The sequence below is a fragment of the Kwoniella botswanensis genome, chromosome 1, assembly GCF_036426115.1.
Source record: "Kwoniella botswanensis chromosome 1, complete sequence".
Taxonomy (NCBI): domain Eukaryota; kingdom Fungi; phylum Basidiomycota; class Tremellomycetes; order Tremellales; family Cryptococcaceae; genus Kwoniella; species Kwoniella botswanensis.
In genome coordinates, this window is record NC_088599.1 from 16,847,538 (window position 1) to 16,864,630 (window position 17,093).

Here is a 17,093-nt window from a genome sequence, read left to right on the forward strand (position 1 = left end):
GACTATCTCCATGTGGAACACGCGTGCTCTTTCAATAGCGGCTCGAGCGTCGCGTGTCTGTGAGGGTAAAAGTTGGATATAATCTTGCTCTACTCTTTCCTGCTTGTATATCGGCATCTGAGCAATCAGTATCTACCCCAATGCCTGCCCCGGTCATGTCGCAGCTCGAAAACACATCTGCTATCGTATGTCCGCTTTCTCATCGCCCGAGCTTCCGGGGCTGAAAGCGATCTAACCTGACTACACCATTCTTCTTTGATTCAGCTCGGCGAGTATATGTTGAAAGGATGGACACTGACCGACCTGCACTGCTCGTCATGCAGAGTGACACCTCTCATGAGGGAGCCTAGTGCCTCTGCGGAGAGAGAAGGAAGGCAGAGCATACAGTTCTGTGCGCTATGCGATGGTAGACCCGAGGGAAGATTACCTACTTCTTCTTCGTCTATCACTCAACCTCAGAACCCGATCTCATCCAGCTCGACTTCCGACAATCAGCCTAGAGAAGAAATACAGACTCGAGAAGAAGATAGGAAATCTAGCCAATCTGACGAAGCTGCCTTATCCATCTCCGAGCTCCTCCTCAAAGGTTACTCGTTATTAGGTGATAATTGTCCTAATCCAGCTTGCAAGGGTATTCCCCTGGTTGGATATCCCAGAAAACCAGATGGTTCAAAGGATTCGAGGAGGATGTGTGTAAGTTGTGGATCAAGATGGATAGACGAAAAGGAGATTGAGCGGGAAGGTATGACGGTGATGATGTCACGAGATCAGGTGGAAAGTCCTAGAACCAAAGCTAGGAATGAGTTATACGGTTTGGATGGTAAAGGAAAACAGAAAGAACAACAGCAGGAAGTAAAGGTAAATAGAGAGGAATTTGAGAGACAAGCTAGAGAAGGTGCCCAGAGATCGGAGAAAGGGGTCGAAGATGAAGTGGAAGAGGAAGACGTACATATGGAAGAGGAAGGCGTACGAGACTCGCAGCCAACCGTAATGAAATCGGTGAGTATAACGTCAGATCATGCCAAAAAATCATCAGCTAGTCTTTTGGGTCATTCAAAGGCTAATTTGACGATTAAACTAGTCTTTCGCATCTACGCGACCCATGCCTCATCCACTCCCTCGACCAATCAACCAGCCTGTCCCACCTTCCCCTTCCTCCCCCTTAGGAAAAGCCTTATCGTCAACCTCTGACTCCTTATCGTCAACTCTCCAGAATCTATCTTCCTCTCTTGAACGGTATGCTGCGCATCCACCAGGACAGAGGAGAAATGGTGAAGATGAAAGTGGAAAATGGTTTGTAGATTTGAAGTTACACACGGAAGCAATCAAGGATGTACTGGGGGTTTTAGGACAGGTAGAGAGGGCTAAACGCGTGGGATACTGAGATGTTTATGGGATAGATACGTGATGATGGCTTAGGAGTATGGTGGTGTTGTAGTATGCGTCGTCATACAGTGAGCAAATAGATGATTATATTGCTATACGATGTTGATTGTTCAAATTTCTCATTGATATATTTCATGGCCCTCACTAATTGCTACAGACTATATTGCACTTATACAAGTTTACATTACACCTCGTTCTCCTATTCTTGCTGGCTGTCCTACAACTTTCATCGCTTCTGATTACCGCTCGTATCCCCAGAACCACCTAGATGTGAGTAGCTGTCCCTGGCCCATGTCCAGTCGACCCATGGGCGTGCATGGGATCGGCACCAAGCCCTACTGCCCTCTGTCTTCTCATTCCAGCTTCGTGCTCTAGTCTTTCAGCTTCGTTCAACTCGGAAGCTTGCATCTTGAGATGATCGGCTTGCGCAAGATGAGCTGCTGATTTTTCTTTCTACAGAAGTTTGGCATGAAGACCAGGTATCAACATCGATTCCATAAATTACATTTCAAGAGCAAGAGCGATAATGGTGATGATGACTATGATGATGATAAATGATCACTCACCATAGAAGTGGAATGTAAAATATTACCCAATTTCTCTTCCCTGTGACCTTTCTTCTCCAGTTTCACAGCCTCTTTCGTACTGGGTGTAGAGCCGCTGTTAACTCCATGGAGAGGTGCTGGGCCGGTGTTCACCTAAGTGGCGAGGTCCACATCAGCATGAGCATCGCGTAATCAACCTACAACCGGACTCGGAAAATATCTGAAGTGAAAGTAAATTGGAGTACACTCACATGGCCTGCACCAGCCACCGGAGGAGGATGTACGCCCGCACCTGCGCCTCCCGCATGACCACCAGTGGCTGTGGTTTGTGGATAAGTCGGAGCAGGTCCAGTACCAGATACACCTTGACCCGTATGATGTCCTAACGGTCCTCCGTTCCTGTTAACACCTCCATATCCGCTTTGAGTATTATTTCCCAAAGTCGCATTCCCAGTCGTATATGGGTTGTTGTCGTGTCCCACACCCGTCGTGGTAGTGGTGTCGTAGTCGTTTGATTTTTTACTTAGTAAACCCATTGTGAAGAGCTGGTGATAGTTTAGAATGTGAGGTTGAGGTATGATTATTGTTAGGTGGCAATCGAATTCCGCAGGTGTGAGCTCTTGGATGAAGACAAGTTATTTATATATCCCACTTGTATCTTCAGACTTAGTGGAGTCCTGTGATCCATCCACAAATGAAACCAAACGTCATATCGTCCTTTGTCCATTCGACTCGACAGGTGACACGACATCCTCGAACCACGCACAGACACGATGGGCTGAGCGTCCTTCCTTGTCTTCCAAGTCCCAAATGTCTGTACCTGTTCCAGTTCTGCACAGCAACAAACAGGACATGAACATAGATGATGTCATCCCTTCTCTCAGAAATGTTTGTCACTACAGTAATTCACTTGGATTTCTCCCTCCCAAGACTGTAAGGTTGTGTATGTGCCTCTCGAAGCTGACATGTCACGAGCTTAAACATTAGCTATGACGTAATTTGCCGATCACCCCCTTTACTTGGCGGGACATGGCGTACTGAAGTGATTGGTACGTTTCTGGAAGCTTGACAATCCCAACGTCTCCATGGAGAACTATCATGGCTGGGGATTATCTCAACTTCAACCTACTAAAATGACATCGAAATAGCAACAAGAACGAACCTCGTTCTTCCATCACTCACCAAAATCATTCGCAATATCTCTAAAAAATCAACTTGTTGACCTTGTATATATGATCTCATGATGATCTTTAAGGGGTCTTAGTCAGCAGGATCCCCGATGCCGAGGATTGATTCAGTTCACTCATACCGCAATCGGAGCAGGTCTTTTCAGAAGTCATACGAAGTCCACATGCATCTTATCAGATTATTTATGGAATTCCATATCTGACCAAAGGAATCCAGATGGTCGGTGATAGCCGATGTGCATGAAATGTGAGATTGCGACATTCCGTAAGTACTGCATGGTTAGGGCTGCGATGACCAATGAGGATCGAAGATCAAGTCAGCAAAAGCGATATCATATATTCTCATCTTACTCTTCTTATCATTGTGTATCAGGGCTTTTGAGATCTGTTTTCCTGGTGTATACGACCGCTACGATCAAGGTTCTAAGAACTAATACTGTAGCATTACAGAAGACAAAAAAAGAGCTGTCACTGCTTTCCGCCCCGATGTCCACCGTAGGAAGAGAAGAAGCTTCACCTCTCTTACCATCCACAGCGGAGCCTTCACCCTCACGTGTTACGCTTGAAGAAAGAGGAAGCGGATCAGGTGGGAATCTAGATATGGTACCTACAAGTAGAGATAAGCTTGCTCTTGCGTCAATCCTGGTAAGTAATCGCACTTCTCTGATTGTCATGGTACAACTGGAGAAACTGATCCGAAGGATTTCGACTAGATCGGATTAACTTTGGTACTGAGCACAAGTTGGTATCTGGTCTTTTCGGGTAGTCTGAAGGTGAGCCATAAGTCGAACTGATCATTTCTATTCTGAGAGATATCACTAATAAACTTACCACATACGATTAATCTCAGGAAATGGGATGGTTCGCCGTACATCCACCCATGCAATCATTAGCCATCACAGCTTTCCTACTTGGTAAGTACCGTACTGTACGTTAGATACTCGCAATCGGTTGAGATAGCTAACATTCTCTTCATGTCAGGTATAACACCCCTTCAACCCCCACCTCCTAATTCCACCACGAAGAAAAACCGATTCAAGACCCATCAATCGGTGATGCTCGGATTCGCATTACCTTTACTTGCCATTGGCAGTTCAGCAATGATCTATAACAAGTATCTGCACGGTGCTAAGCACTTCACAACATGGCATGGTAAATTGGGATTGATCTCTGTTATTTGGGTTGTGGCTCAGGCTAGTATTGGCGCTGCGAGTGTATGGGGTGGAGGTAAGGCATTTGGAGGCGAAGAAAAGGCAAAGAGGGTTTACAAGTATCATAGGTTAGTCTTTATCCGGTATACTACCAATGTTCTTTGACTGGGCTGACTTTCACTTGGAAATGAAAACACAGACTATCTGGATACCTGCTCATCACACTTATGCTGTTCACCATCCACTTGGCGGGTATACATTCCGATTGGGCCAATGGTAGAGGTTACACCAACTTGAGGATATTGGCATATTACGTTGGTTTACCCTTAATTTGGTTGGGCATCGAATTACGATCGAGGTGAGTGATTCCAGATATATTGAATATTGAACGTTGAGGGAAGATATCTGATCCCCGCTTGAACCGCTTAGACCAAGTAAAATGAAATTCATATGATTCACAGGGGAACAGTATGGGGAATCACCATGACCAATATTCAGCGTTTACAGTAATATCAGACTGTCCTATTTCGAGCCACATGTCGACGTAAAAATTCTCGAACCGAAGCTAGATTCTTCATGTAGCGGATATACATGGCACTTCTATTCATCTACTTTCATTTCCACAAATTCTACTGTATCTATACATGTACTTAACATATCCCCGCCTTATAAACCAGTCCATTCAATCTCCTCTTCAATAATGAACTTGGCTTCTCCAATCATCGTCTCAGCATCTTTACCAATCTTGACCGACCATTCACCCAATTCAGCTCTGAAGGTGTTATACCCTTCGTCCCAATGCGAGATGGCATCTACTCAAAAATCACTCATCAGCTCATAACCAGATCAATATCAATAGGAAACTTACACTTATCGAGGATCACTTTAACCGTGACGTTTTCTCCAGGTTTGAGATCCTGAACTTTCTTGAAAGCTTGTAAAGTCTGTTTGGGATGTTTCAGACTAGTCTCCGTTTCTTTAGGTGGACAGGTGTAGAAATGGACAGAATGACTTCCTAGAATGTTACCAGTATTCTTCACATCTACTTGAACTTCCAATTTCCACTGGTCGGCTTTAGCGTTTTTGGGTGGTTGATTGGTGATTTTTAGGTTGTCATATTCAAAAGTAGTGTAAGAGAGCCCGTGGCCGAAGGGGAATAATGGTTTAATCTGTCTTTCGTTATACCACCTATATCCTACCCAAATACCTTCCTCATAGTACGTCTTGGTCCTAGCGGATTTGTAATTGGTGTTGGCAGGGATATCCGTCTCTTTTACGGGGAACGTGATAGGCAATCTACCAGATGGATTTACTTTACCGTAAATTATATCCGCAATCGCATTACCACATTCGTTACCACCATACCATGCATAGACCACCCCAGAAACCTGATTGATCCAAGGCATAGATACTGCCGATCCAGCTTGGATGACGACAACAGTCTTGGGATTCGCCTCGGCCACTCGCGAGATGAGTTCGTTGGTTCGCATAGGTAAAGACAAATCGGGTCGATCGTATCCTTCACTCTCCCAATCGGCGTTCAGACCAGCGATGATCAGGGGGACATCGACGTTCTTAGCTAATTCGACAGCATCTTTGATAGCTTGTTCAGGTTCGATCTTGGGGAAAGCACCTAATCGGACTCCAATGACATTCAAGGGGGTTGACCCGGGATTGATCAAAGTGGACGGTAAACGAGTGTCATGGAGGTATCTTATATTGTAAGACTGAAAAGGTAGATACATCCGTCAGCACTGAACCGACAAACTATCCATATGAAATTGTCACTGATATTCACCTTTCCAGCTTCAGCTTTAAAAGTACGTTGGATAGGATCGGATCCTGAGCCAAAGTAAGAAGTACCTCTCGCGGTATACTTGGAGTTATCAATGACCAACTCATCATCTATCCATAACCAAGCTTGACCAGTTACTGTCGATTCGAACACCCACTCTCCACTCTCTTTGGGTGTGAAGACAGCCAACAGTTCCGTGAAATATTGATCACCCAGACCAGGATGTCGGAAATCGGCCATCAACATATCTGACGTATCCCATTGTTCAGTGACCACGGGCTTATCTTCCTTTTGCCCATCATCTTTATTGATCGCGTAGTGTCGAAGATCGAAGCCCGCTTTCCCATCCAGGGTAGTGAACTCCTCACCGAGGAGAGGAAGGTACTTCGAAGTAGTCGCTCCGAGAGAGTATGATAATCGTACATCATCAGGCTTGTCGTGCACCAACCCTTCCCAAGGTGAAACAGACCAAGATGCCCGAAGTTGTGCTGATCCACCACCAGTGAGTACCTTGGCTTTGGCGTTGGGACCGATCACAGCGACTTTCGTTTGGGGTTTGTTCAACGGTAAGACATCTTGATCATTCTTCAACAAAACAATTCCTTCCCCACCAATCCTTCGCAATATCTTCGCATCCGCTTCCTTTTCTTCTATTCTAGTCTTCTCTTTACTTGGTCCAGCGTAGACAAGCTCTTCATTGTGTTGGGCCAGTTTTTGTACCCAATGCAAAATCTCCGATACTCTCTTATCCAACGTACGAGGATCGATTTTGTGGGAATATATCGAATGGGCAATAAGTGTCTGTTGTCTCCATCTAGCTTCACCGGGCATTTCTAAATTCAGCCCCGCATTGACCGAATCGGATACCGAGTATGTACCATACCAATCTGACATGACTAGACCATCGAATTTCCATTCTCCTCTTAAGACATCGGTCAACAACCATTTGTTTTCGGAACAGTGAGTACCGTTCAGCTTGTTGTAAGCCGTCATGAATGCCCATGGTTTGGAATGTCTCTGAGCGAGTTGGAAAGGTCGTAGGTATATATCTCGTAAGGGTCTAGAGGCGATGATACTATCTTGACCCATCCTCTCGTGTTCTTGATCATTCGCAACGAAATGCTTGATTGTTGCTGATACACCTTTATCCTGTAGACCATTGACATAGGATGCAGCTATCAAACCTGACAAAGTTGGATCTTCGGCGTACGACTCGAAAGCTCGTCCACCGAGAGGTGATCGTTGGATGTTGATTGTAGGTGCCAAGAGACAGGATGCATGACGAGCTTTGGCCTCGTCAGCGAGTAAAGAACCGCTGAGTTCGGCCAGTTCCGTGGAAAAGGTCGCTCCCAGACAGGTTGCATTAGGAAGGGCGGTAGCGGGACCTATATGATTTCAGACCGGATCAGGCTGGAGTTTGTGAAGTAGATCTTCGAACTCACACATATGGTAAAAACTATCCCCTCGAGCGCCATTGGGTCCATCGGTGACTTTTATACTGAGTTCGATGACATATGTCAGTGATAGTCACAGGGCTTTTATATGTTGAGACGGACTCACCTGGGAATGTTCAGTCTTGGAACGGGCACGGTGCTAAATCGTATCCATAACAGAGAGTGAGTGAGTCTGATATCGGGTCTGCTTATCTCCATGTGAGGGAGGATATAACTCACTTCCACCAATCCTTCCCTGCCAGTAGCGAGATCTTCTCTTCTTCCGCCATCTCCTTTATTACCTCTGGTATGGAAGCGGTCAAGAATGACCTGTCCATCTGGTCATTGGTCATGAATGTCATCTTCGCTGTGCTTGCAATCTTTATGTGGAGATTAATGTTGTGATAGGAGATCGTGATGGGAATGATTGTTGGGGTTACAATCACAAACTGAGATATATAACAAAGGGATAATCCATCCCCGTGCAGTGTTCGTCCGAAGACCCACCCCTCTCCACATCTCCTCCGGGGTAATGGAGAGGTTGGAGAAGGGTTGTGATGATGCTTGGTGACATAGCATGGTCTTAGCAGTGTGGTGTGCACTGCAGAAATGTGTTGTTCCCCATAACGAGCTGTTAATCACGCGCCTTCATGACTTGAATTTATCCGAACATTGCATGATTTTTCCGAGCAAACCGGAACAATTGCAAATTCTTCGCCTGGTGTGGGGAAGTAAGCCTTAGGCCGATGAACTAGTCATGTTCTCTATGTCCCACTTCTGTGAAGATGTTTTTGCGATTCATCTCCACTGCTTGTGTCCGGCAGCAATACTACTACTATCCACCATGTCATCCCGCACGCGGCCGTCGAGAACACCGTCAAGCTCTGCCAACAGGTCTAGATCGCCCTCACCCGGTCATCGAGGATATTATCTATGTTCGTTGTGTAATCGGGGCTTTAAGAAGCATGAACACCTACAAGTAGGTTGCCTATACCTTGCCCATGCATAGCTGACTTGCACATGTGATCAAAGCGACACGAGAAGACACGTACGTGTGATCTAAACTGTACAGTGATATAGCACTTATTGTTCATTTTGCAGATACCGCTAGTAAACCTTTCCAATGTATTCAGTGCGATCGCAAGTTCAGTAGACAAGATTCACTACTTCGACATGTACGGCTGACCCATCGGGAGAAGTCTGCACCTGCACCAGACAGTGCCGACACTCAGCCAACGATACCGCAGACAGTCTTGTCAGAGCCATCACCTCTTTTCAATCCGGGTACTTCTGTTAGCTCGGACCCCACAATCAGTGATCAAGATGCATCTCGAACCACCAGCAATAATATGTGGTCGAACGATATCTTGACTTCCGATTCTATGTTGCGCACGACGATACCTCGGGATGGAACTGGGTGAGTTGTCAGCGAGGATTTGTCGATGATGCTGAAGCTCACGATCATTTCCCAAGAAGGACATCATTGGATTACACCGATTATCTCGCAACAGTCCCGATATCGGCTTCAATTGGGCCTGATCCTGGACAGCTTGAGAATCGACTCGCGCCTCTAGCGATGAGTTTGCAGTCTTACTCGCCAGTCGCATTCCCCCCTGCGGGGGGTGAAGACATTTGGCAACTTCTAACTCAAGATGTTCTACCAGACTCCCATAGTCTTCACACCTCACCTCGCTTCCTAGCCGAATTAGGCCTGAATTCCGACTCCCTTTTTCAGTCTGCCACTGCGCCGTTAAGTGATAGACAGAGGCGGAACGAAGACAATGACGGTCAGACGAACACCCATCTTTACCTGGATAGAAGCAGTTTTGAAGGTCCGTCGCTATCATCATCCGGTGTTGACGCGGAAGAACGTGGTGCATATGTTCTTTCCGCCACCAGCACAATGATAGCTCGCATGGTGAGTACATTATACGAATTATATGAGTACTCCAAGCACCTGACTTAAATCTAATAGTCATCTGGCTACCCCTCCGAAGTAACCCCTCTCTCCTCAGAGACATTGGCCTTGTGTCTTAACATGTTCTGGACCCGTGTATGGCCGACCTCTCCGATCCTACATCCCTCGACGTTCAACATGAAGCAGACCTCAGCCCCGTTATTGATCAACATGATTGCTCTTGGTTGTCTGGCATCACAGAAACCAAGTTTGCGCGTCAAGGTGAGTACGCTACCGCTCGGGCATTGAGTAGGTATTGACAACCAAAATAGGGAAACTCGTTATGGGCGCTCGTGAATAGAAGTATTCATACCAGTGTAAGTAAGCTTTATAAATCCCATGATATTGTTCTTATAGCTTATCATATGGTTTCGCAAAGTGGTCCCAGCTGATCGAGAATAAAGGTCCCTACGATCCTTGCAAGGGTGTCCAGCTGATACAGACACTGGCGTGCGGTCTCTTATATGCATGGATGTCAGCGGTGAGTTTGTTCACGGTCGCCGTCTTGCACGACCATTGGGGCTGAGTTTACAGGATGAATCATCACAGAGCCCGAATATCATCAATGCAGCTGGTCTGTCGGTCGCGAACGGTATAAGGTGGACCTATCTAGCAGGAATGAACGACCCTGAAGTCCTAAACCAGTCTCTTCTACCTGGGAAAAATGAACAACTCACTCCATCAGAGCTAGACATCAGATGGCGACAGTGGGCAACAATGGAAGATCTCAAACGAAGCTTGTGTATCATCTACCAAGCCGATTGTATATTAGCGAGAATGTCCGATGTACCGCCCACGGTCGGTCCCCTATCAATATCTTTCGGTGGACTTTGGGACGACGAAGCCACTTACCTCGCTTCGAATGCGATATCATGGCATCGAGCTGTGCAAGCATGCACTTCTCAAATCCCTTCGATGCACTACGTCCCGATCAGTCACCTATATCGATACTTTTTTAAAGACGACATCACTCAAGATCGTGAATTGTCTTTGTTACCGATGATGATACGCTATACGATCATTGAAGGGCTGACCTCTTTGATTATCGACCCGATCCAACCTCACTTCATTCCTGAATTTGGAATCGCAAACTTAACTTCTATCGATCATGCTTTGGCCAGATATTACACGGTCTTCCTGCATCGAACGACCGATCCGAGATCTCGATCTGTCCTAATAGGCAGGTGGCACGAAGCGGCAATAACGTTGGGGTACGCTCTGGCGAAACAACATGGCTTGTCCGATCAGCAACTATGGCAATCATCTATCGGTCGTCATCTGCTCTTACATGCCAATGCGATCAGGCAGAATTTAGAGACTTTCCTTATTGGAAAAGTGAAGATTCCCAGTCCAAGTCTGCCTCAGGTGATATACACTGCCGCTCTAGTCTTCAAGGAATATCTGGCTTCTACGCCAGGACATGCTGTTCAGAATCCTGCGACTTTCTATTCACTCAATTTGGACATCGATTGGGAGCGAATCAACCGCTCACTGGGTACGTGTTGTACTCAAGATCACACGGCACCCATAGCGCAGACAAATCCCTCATCTTGTACCGCTGAAGATTTCATCAAGCACGCAGCGACTCCTTTATTACACGGTATCCGTATCAGCATCCAAGACATTGATACCTTCTTGACGGTCTTGACCGCTTTGGGGCGTACCTTCCCCAGAGCCGAGGAGTTACTTATGAAGCTCTCGGATAGGTATATGTAGTTGCTGGAGAAACGTACCCATAGGTTGTAACTGTAACCGTAAAACCTGCATGTACCGTATTGTACAATAATCATATATCACGATCTACCTGTTCTAATTAAGCTATCTCATCGATGAGAGGGATTGTCAGAGAATGATAGATTGGCTTAGGGGGCCATCTAGGATCGGCCTGATATTTTACAACAAATTCTCGATGGCCACTACCTACTTCTAGTTGCTGATCTCCGATTTCTACCTTGGCTCTGCTGTTGGGAGGAACCGACAGTTTCACCGTGAGCTTGTCGTCTTCTAAACGCCAAGAACATTCTATCAAGCCATACGGTGACAAATGTCTGACTTCCGCTGAAGTCACGGTACCACCAGGTTGAGGAGCCACCTTGAACTTCTTCCAGCCAGGTTCGAGGGGAGTGATACCCCCGACAGTGTTGTGTAAAAACGATGCGACGGCCCCTAGAGCGTAATGGTTGAAGGAAGTCATCTCTCCGGGGTTGATAGTTCCATCTGGACGCATACTATCCCACCTCTCCCACTATGACAAAACCAAGAATCAACTTCAATCCATATACGTTGACTGACAATGAGTGAACATGTACTTACCATGGTGGTTGCACCCATGCTCACTGTATATAACCAACTCGGACATTGTTTATCCTGTAACATTCTATAGGCAAGATGCAATCTGTCGTTCGCTGCCAGCACTTCAAGTATGATAGGCGTTCCGGCAAATCCAGTAGCCACTTTAAATACGTTCTTCTTCACTAATTCATCTAGACGAGCAATAGCGACTTTCCTTTGATCTTCAGCCAGCAGATCAAAGTGTAGAGAAAGCGCCAACGCCGTCTGGGAATCAGACACAGTTCTTCCTGTTTTCGAGACATAAGTATCCAGATAATGTTGTCGAAGGATATGCCATTCCGATTCAAATCTCGCAGCCTCATCCTTCTTGTCAAGTAGTCGCGATATTTCCGCCATTGTCCGAGTGACATGCACCAGGTAGGCATCGGCGACTATCTTAGGGTCGGTACGTCCATCACCGGGGAAGTCGGGTCTATATGAAATCAAACTCAACTTTCAGCTCTGACTGCACCTCACAATGATGATGGTCAATAGACTCACGGTGCTGCTGGATCAAGCCAGTCTCCTAATTGCATTTGATCCGGTGTCTTCTGACCCCAAAGACCAATGTCGTCCCTTGTTACACCCTCCGTTATCCATTTGTACATACTGTCATACTGATCAGCCAGTATAGTCGCATCTCCAAACGCCTCGAACAACGACAGCGGAACTAGTATCGCGGCATCACACCAAATTGCCATTCGCATCGGAATCTGAGGATATATCTTCGATAGTATATCAGGTATGACGATGGGAGGTACATTCTCGTTGGCGGCTTGGTCAAAGGCCACATCCTGTAGCCATCCTGAAAGTATCGATCGAGTATCGTATAGGAAGTTTGCCGTATCTCTGAATACCGTCAAATCGCCTGTCCAGCCAAGACGTTCATCTCGTTGAGGACAATCTGTTGGCAGACCGACAAAGTTACCTCTCATACCCCATACCACATTCTCGTGTAATCTGTTGATAAGAGGATGAGAAGAGTTGAACCACCCAGTCCGTGCCATATCCGTATGCACGACGACGGCGACGAAGTCGTCAAGCTGGATGTCTTCACCCCAGCCATCAACTTGAACGTACCTGAAACCGTGAAAAGTGAAAGATGGCTCCCAGTCTTTCAGCCGAGTGGGATCGGAACCGCAAATGATCGTATCCTGACATTTGGCCACTCGAAGGGGTCGGATACCAAGTTCATCATGTTCAAGGACTTCTGCGTGGGAAAGAATGATCTCGTCTCCGGGAGACAATTTTGAAGGGACAGCACTTATCTTGACCCATCCGACGAGATTTTGACCAAAGTCAATGATGGTTTTCCCACTTGGTGTTTTGATTATCTCCTTTGCTGACAGCTCTTCCGTTCGTGTGATGGGCGCCATATCAAGGATAAATCTTGCTCTCGGCTTGTCCAATACGACAACTGGTAAATTTCCCAGGTCGGTTTCTGAAACTCTGAAATCAACTTTCTCTCCATCGTAGATGCCGGAATACATGATCAAGCCGTACGATCCAGTCCAACTTGAGTCCGTCTTCAGTACTACTTCTCCGCCAATCATCAATTGAGCGAATAGACCATTATGCTCTCCATATAAATTTCTCTTTCCACCCAAGAATCCCAATCTACCTGAATACCATCCTTCGGCTACCTGACCCTCGATGGAATTACTGCCAGTCTTGAGGTATGATGAGACATCGGCAGATTGATAATATAACCGATAGTCATAACTTGTCCAACCCGGTTTGAGTACCTGATCTCCAACACTCCTACCATTAATTTTGATATCGTACATACCATACGCCGTAGCATATAACCTAGCAGGCTGCGACAGATCCTGGATATCGAACTTTTTGCGTAGTATAAATGGGCGTGCGGGCTCTGAAAGGTCGGTATGAGGTTGAGACTTTATGGCGATCATATCGGCCTCCCAGTCATCTTGATGCAACAACGCAGCTTCGACCTTTGTTGTAGTCCATGCTGTGTTAAGATTGTCGGGACCGTTGGATCTTACTGAGACTTCCACGCTCTCACAAGATCTCAAAGGACTACCTGACCAGGGTACGAAGCTGGATTTAGATGTGTCGTAATGGAATTCCTCGACGTTTTGCCCTCTCTTGAACCGGATGTCGTATGAAGTCTGATACCAGTCTTCAACATCGCCTTCGTACCGCCAGGAGATGCGAGGTTCTGACACAGCTACCACTTCATCACGACTGCCTTCGAAGATGATTTTGGATATTGAAACGTGATGGGCAGCCGACATTTTGTACTGTTTGCAAGATCGACAAGACAATATCATCAGCTGGAAGTGAATGTATGCTACTGTAGAGATATACCAAAACCACACACTCACGAAGGTGGACGTCGTTTTGGTTTGTAAGCTGTAACGGAAGGTAAATTCATACGGATACTGAATATCATGAGTCCATGTATGTTATCACTGGTGTTACATGTAAAGGCTTTAGGCAGCGAATTGATGATGAAGAATGCATCGCTCATATGCCACCGAGATCCCCACATAGACCGGTAAACAATGGTCCGAGTCCACACGGTTCCCCACCGGTCGCAGTTGCAACATAACTGCTGGTGCCGCCCCTGAAAGAACACTATATGTAAAGCGCATACGACATTCAGCCCCTCAAGACTTTCGAGCTTTTCATGACACAAGCTGGAGGACTAAACGCATATATCATGCAATTGACCTGCCGGAGCAACATTGACTCCAAGGGCACTACCCCAGCTGACCCGACTTCGGGGTATTGAGACAGATACCCCAAGAGCCCCACTGGATTCCCCACAAACAGACTTCGACCGTAGAAGTTCTTTAGAATATAAATACTGGTAACACGACATAGCGTCGATCTTTTTAGACTGAAACGGACAGACTTCATTGAACGATACCCACTATGCAAGCACCGACTGGTATCCACGAAGAAATCACCATGACGGATATCGACAAGAAGGAGGAGATCGAAACCCTCGAACATTATCATAATCAGGAGGATTCAGGAATCGACTACAGACCAGAATACACCACATGGTCACTCTTCACCACCATCAGGAAATTCTGGCGATCGATCTTCTTCTGTGGTTTGGTAGCCCTTGGTGCTACTTTTGATGGATATGCTATTACAAGTCTGTGCCCACGTTACGATCCACTCCACGATTTACACCGTACTGATGCCTTTACCTCTGTTGTTATGCAGTTCCAGGCAGTATAATCGCTCAGGCTGCTTTCATCAAGCAGTTCGGTACGATAGTGAATGCTACTACCGGTGCACTAGAACTCGACGCTTTACATGTTTCAGCGTGGAGCGCTTGTCAAAAGTAGGTGGACACCCACTCACAACATGCTCTTGCCCGTTCCTACACTGATCGTGACTTGGTTTTCTCTTATACAGTGGCGCGCAAATCTTCGGTATGCTCACTGGACCTGCTATCAGTGATAGGTTCGGTCGCAAGGCTGTTATGTGGATATTGAGTTTGGGTTTAATCCTCGTACGTTACTTACTTTCTTCCCTCTCTACAGTTGTCAGTACATACCACGGCTTATATACCGTGACATAGGCTACAGTTCTGGCACTGGTCGCAAAGGAATGGCAAGTCTACGCCGTCGCCAAATTCTTCGCTGGTAAATCAAACATCCACTTATACGATATCTGATAGACAGGCTGCTGATGAAAACGTTTGTTCATGACAGGTATGTCCACCGGTTGGATTCAAAGTGGTTTAACAGTCTACATCGCCGAAGTCGCGTAAGTATAATTGATATCCAATTCTGACTTAGTGGAGAGAGAAGTTTGTATCGCTGATCATTTGCCACTGCTGATTTTGTAGACCTGTCCGAGCTCGAAGTGCCATATTGGCCGCGTACAGTTTCGCATTCGCTTTAGGCCAACTAGCTGGTGCGATCGGACTCCAAATTGTTTCCACCCACGATTCTTACAAAATGATTTTCTACTCTGAATTCATCTTGCTGGGGTCGTTTGTTCCCGCTTTGATCTTCGCTCCTGAAACACCAAGTGAGTCCTTCTTCTCACAATCAGTCAATGTCGGTGAACCACGTCCATCTGATACTGTATTGCGATACTACGTGCAGCCTGGGCAGCACGAAAAGGTGACGAAGCGAAGACCAGAAGTTGCATGAGACGTCTTTACGGCAATGTAGATAGCTATGATATCGACAGAGAATATCTTGTCTTGAGACATATTATTGAGGAAGAAAGTAAAGAGAGATCAGACGTCTGGTGGAGACAGTATGTTGAATGTTTCCAAGGTGTCAACCGCAGAAGAACGATCGTTTCCTTCCTTCCGCTGGCTTATCAACAAGTGAGTGATCATTCGCTTTCATCTTTGTTTACGCATCATTGATGCTAACGGTTCGTTATAGTTTGTCGGCTTGTCTTTATTCTTCGCTTATACGACTTACTTCTTCCAATTGGCCGGATATCCTCACCCTTTCGAAGCGAGCTTGATCCAAACCTGTATCCTACTCTTATTCTTGGTCATCTCATTCTTCGTACTCGATAAAGTCGGTCGTCGTCCATTCTTACTTGGCGGTGGTCTGATCATGTCGGCATGTTGTTTCTGTACAGGTGGAATCGCTTATATGGAGAAACTACCCGGTGGCGCTTTGGTCTTCTTGACTTGTCTATGGACGGCTAGTTACGCGATGTCAGTTGGAAGTATTGGTTGGGCGTATGTGGCCGATACGGCCAGCCCTAGATTAAGAGCTAAAACGGCGGGTATGGCTGCTGCCGGAACAGCAATGTTCGGTTTAATCTTCCAATACACCGTGCCTATAATGTTGAGCGCTCAGCAAGCCAATTGGGGTCTTAAGATTGGTTTCTTCTTTGGCCCCTTGGCTGCTCTAGGTCTCGTCGTCATTTACTTCTTCGTTCCGGAGGTGAGTCATCCCATCGCCGTCATCGTCCTGCTACCGCTTATGAGAACGCTGAGCGCTGATCATCTCCTACGTTCTCAGACCAAAGGAAGAACATATCCTGAATTGGACGAGCTATTCGAAAAGAGGATTCCTACTAGACAATTCAAATCATACGTCACTGAGGTCCAGAAAGCCATCAATGATTCGAACCACGAAGCGTGATATGCCAAGGATTGAAGTCTGTGTAACATAAAGGTGCTATCTTAAAAATGTAGGACTGTATGATTTTGTGGTATCAAATATGTAGGGCCTGTTATGGAAATTATCGCAATGCATAAAGTGGGTTTCGCGATGTTGGAATGTGGCTAGTTGAGTTTCGGAACGATCAAACTTGATCTAATGGCCATCTCCCATCCTCGTCATCACTG

At 46.3% G+C, this 17,093-nt stretch overlaps 7 protein-coding genes across 7 annotated transcripts; 4 read left to right on the forward strand and 3 right to left on the reverse strand.

Annotated features, from left to right (window-relative positions):
* Nucleotides 1–140: 140 nt before the first annotated feature.
* L199_006382 (uncharacterized protein) lies at nucleotides 141–1,384 on the forward strand (the record flags this gene model as incomplete). Its single annotated transcript, XM_064892082.1, has 3 exons — nucleotides 141–185; nucleotides 265–999; nucleotides 1,082–1,384. 3 exons carry the CDS (start codon nucleotides 141–143, stop codon nucleotides 1,382–1,384), a joined length of 1,083 nt encoding a protein of 360 aa, XP_064748154.1.
* Nucleotides 1,385–1,650: 266 nt separating this feature from the next.
* Nucleotides 1,651–2,467, reverse strand: L199_006383 (uncharacterized protein; the record flags this gene model as incomplete). Its single annotated transcript, XM_064892083.1, has 3 exons — nucleotides 1,651–1,839; nucleotides 1,953–2,084; nucleotides 2,183–2,467. The coding sequence occupies 3 exons, from the start codon at nucleotides 2,465–2,467 to the stop codon at nucleotides 1,651–1,653; spliced, it is 606 nt and encodes a 201-aa protein (XP_064748155.1).
* Nucleotides 2,468–3,604: 1,137 nt separating this feature from the next.
* L199_006384 (uncharacterized protein) lies at nucleotides 3,605–4,631 on the forward strand (the record flags this gene model as incomplete). The annotated part of the gene is made up of 5 exons (XM_064892084.1): nucleotides 3,605–3,763; nucleotides 3,832–3,891; nucleotides 3,969–4,032; nucleotides 4,100–4,397; nucleotides 4,469–4,631. 5 exons carry the CDS (start codon nucleotides 3,605–3,607, stop codon nucleotides 4,629–4,631), a joined length of 744 nt encoding a protein of 247 aa, XP_064748156.1.
* Nucleotides 4,632–4,935: 304 nt separating this feature from the next.
* L199_006385 (uncharacterized protein) lies at nucleotides 4,936–7,859 on the reverse strand (the record flags this gene model as incomplete). The annotated part of the gene is made up of 6 exons (XM_064892085.1): nucleotides 4,936–5,081; nucleotides 5,138–5,996; nucleotides 6,068–7,449; nucleotides 7,507–7,562; nucleotides 7,625–7,657; nucleotides 7,738–7,859. The coding sequence occupies 6 exons, from the start codon at nucleotides 7,857–7,859 to the stop codon at nucleotides 4,936–4,938; spliced, it is 2,598 nt and encodes an 865-aa protein (XP_064748157.1).
* A 482-nt stretch (nucleotides 7,860–8,341) lies between these two features.
* L199_006386 (uncharacterized protein) lies at nucleotides 8,342–11,170 on the forward strand (the record flags this gene model as incomplete). The annotated part of the gene is made up of 8 exons (XM_064892086.1): nucleotides 8,342–8,476; nucleotides 8,530–8,545; nucleotides 8,599–8,914; nucleotides 8,974–9,415; nucleotides 9,473–9,676; nucleotides 9,727–9,771; nucleotides 9,834–9,935; nucleotides 10,004–11,170. 8 exons carry the CDS (start codon nucleotides 8,342–8,344, stop codon nucleotides 11,168–11,170), a joined length of 2,427 nt encoding a protein of 808 aa, XP_064748158.1.
* Nucleotides 11,171–11,267: 97 nt separating this feature from the next.
* On the reverse strand, nucleotides 11,268–14,043 carry L199_006387 (uncharacterized protein; the record flags this gene model as incomplete). The annotated part of the gene is made up of 3 exons (XM_064892087.1): nucleotides 11,268–11,699; nucleotides 11,768–12,218; nucleotides 12,287–14,043. The coding sequence occupies 3 exons, from the start codon at nucleotides 14,041–14,043 to the stop codon at nucleotides 11,268–11,270; spliced, it is 2,640 nt and encodes an 879-aa protein (XP_064748159.1).
* A 643-nt stretch (nucleotides 14,044–14,686) lies between these two features.
* Nucleotides 14,687–16,887, forward strand: L199_006388 (uncharacterized protein; the record flags this gene model as incomplete). Its single annotated transcript, XM_064892088.1, has 9 exons — nucleotides 14,687–14,915; nucleotides 14,987–15,107; nucleotides 15,182–15,278; nucleotides 15,348–15,411; nucleotides 15,481–15,535; nucleotides 15,618–15,802; nucleotides 15,880–16,109; nucleotides 16,171–16,686; nucleotides 16,765–16,887. The coding sequence occupies 9 exons, from the start codon at nucleotides 14,687–14,689 to the stop codon at nucleotides 16,885–16,887; spliced, it is 1,620 nt and encodes a 539-aa protein (XP_064748160.1).
* Between the last annotated feature and the right edge of the window lie 206 nt (nucleotides 16,888–17,093).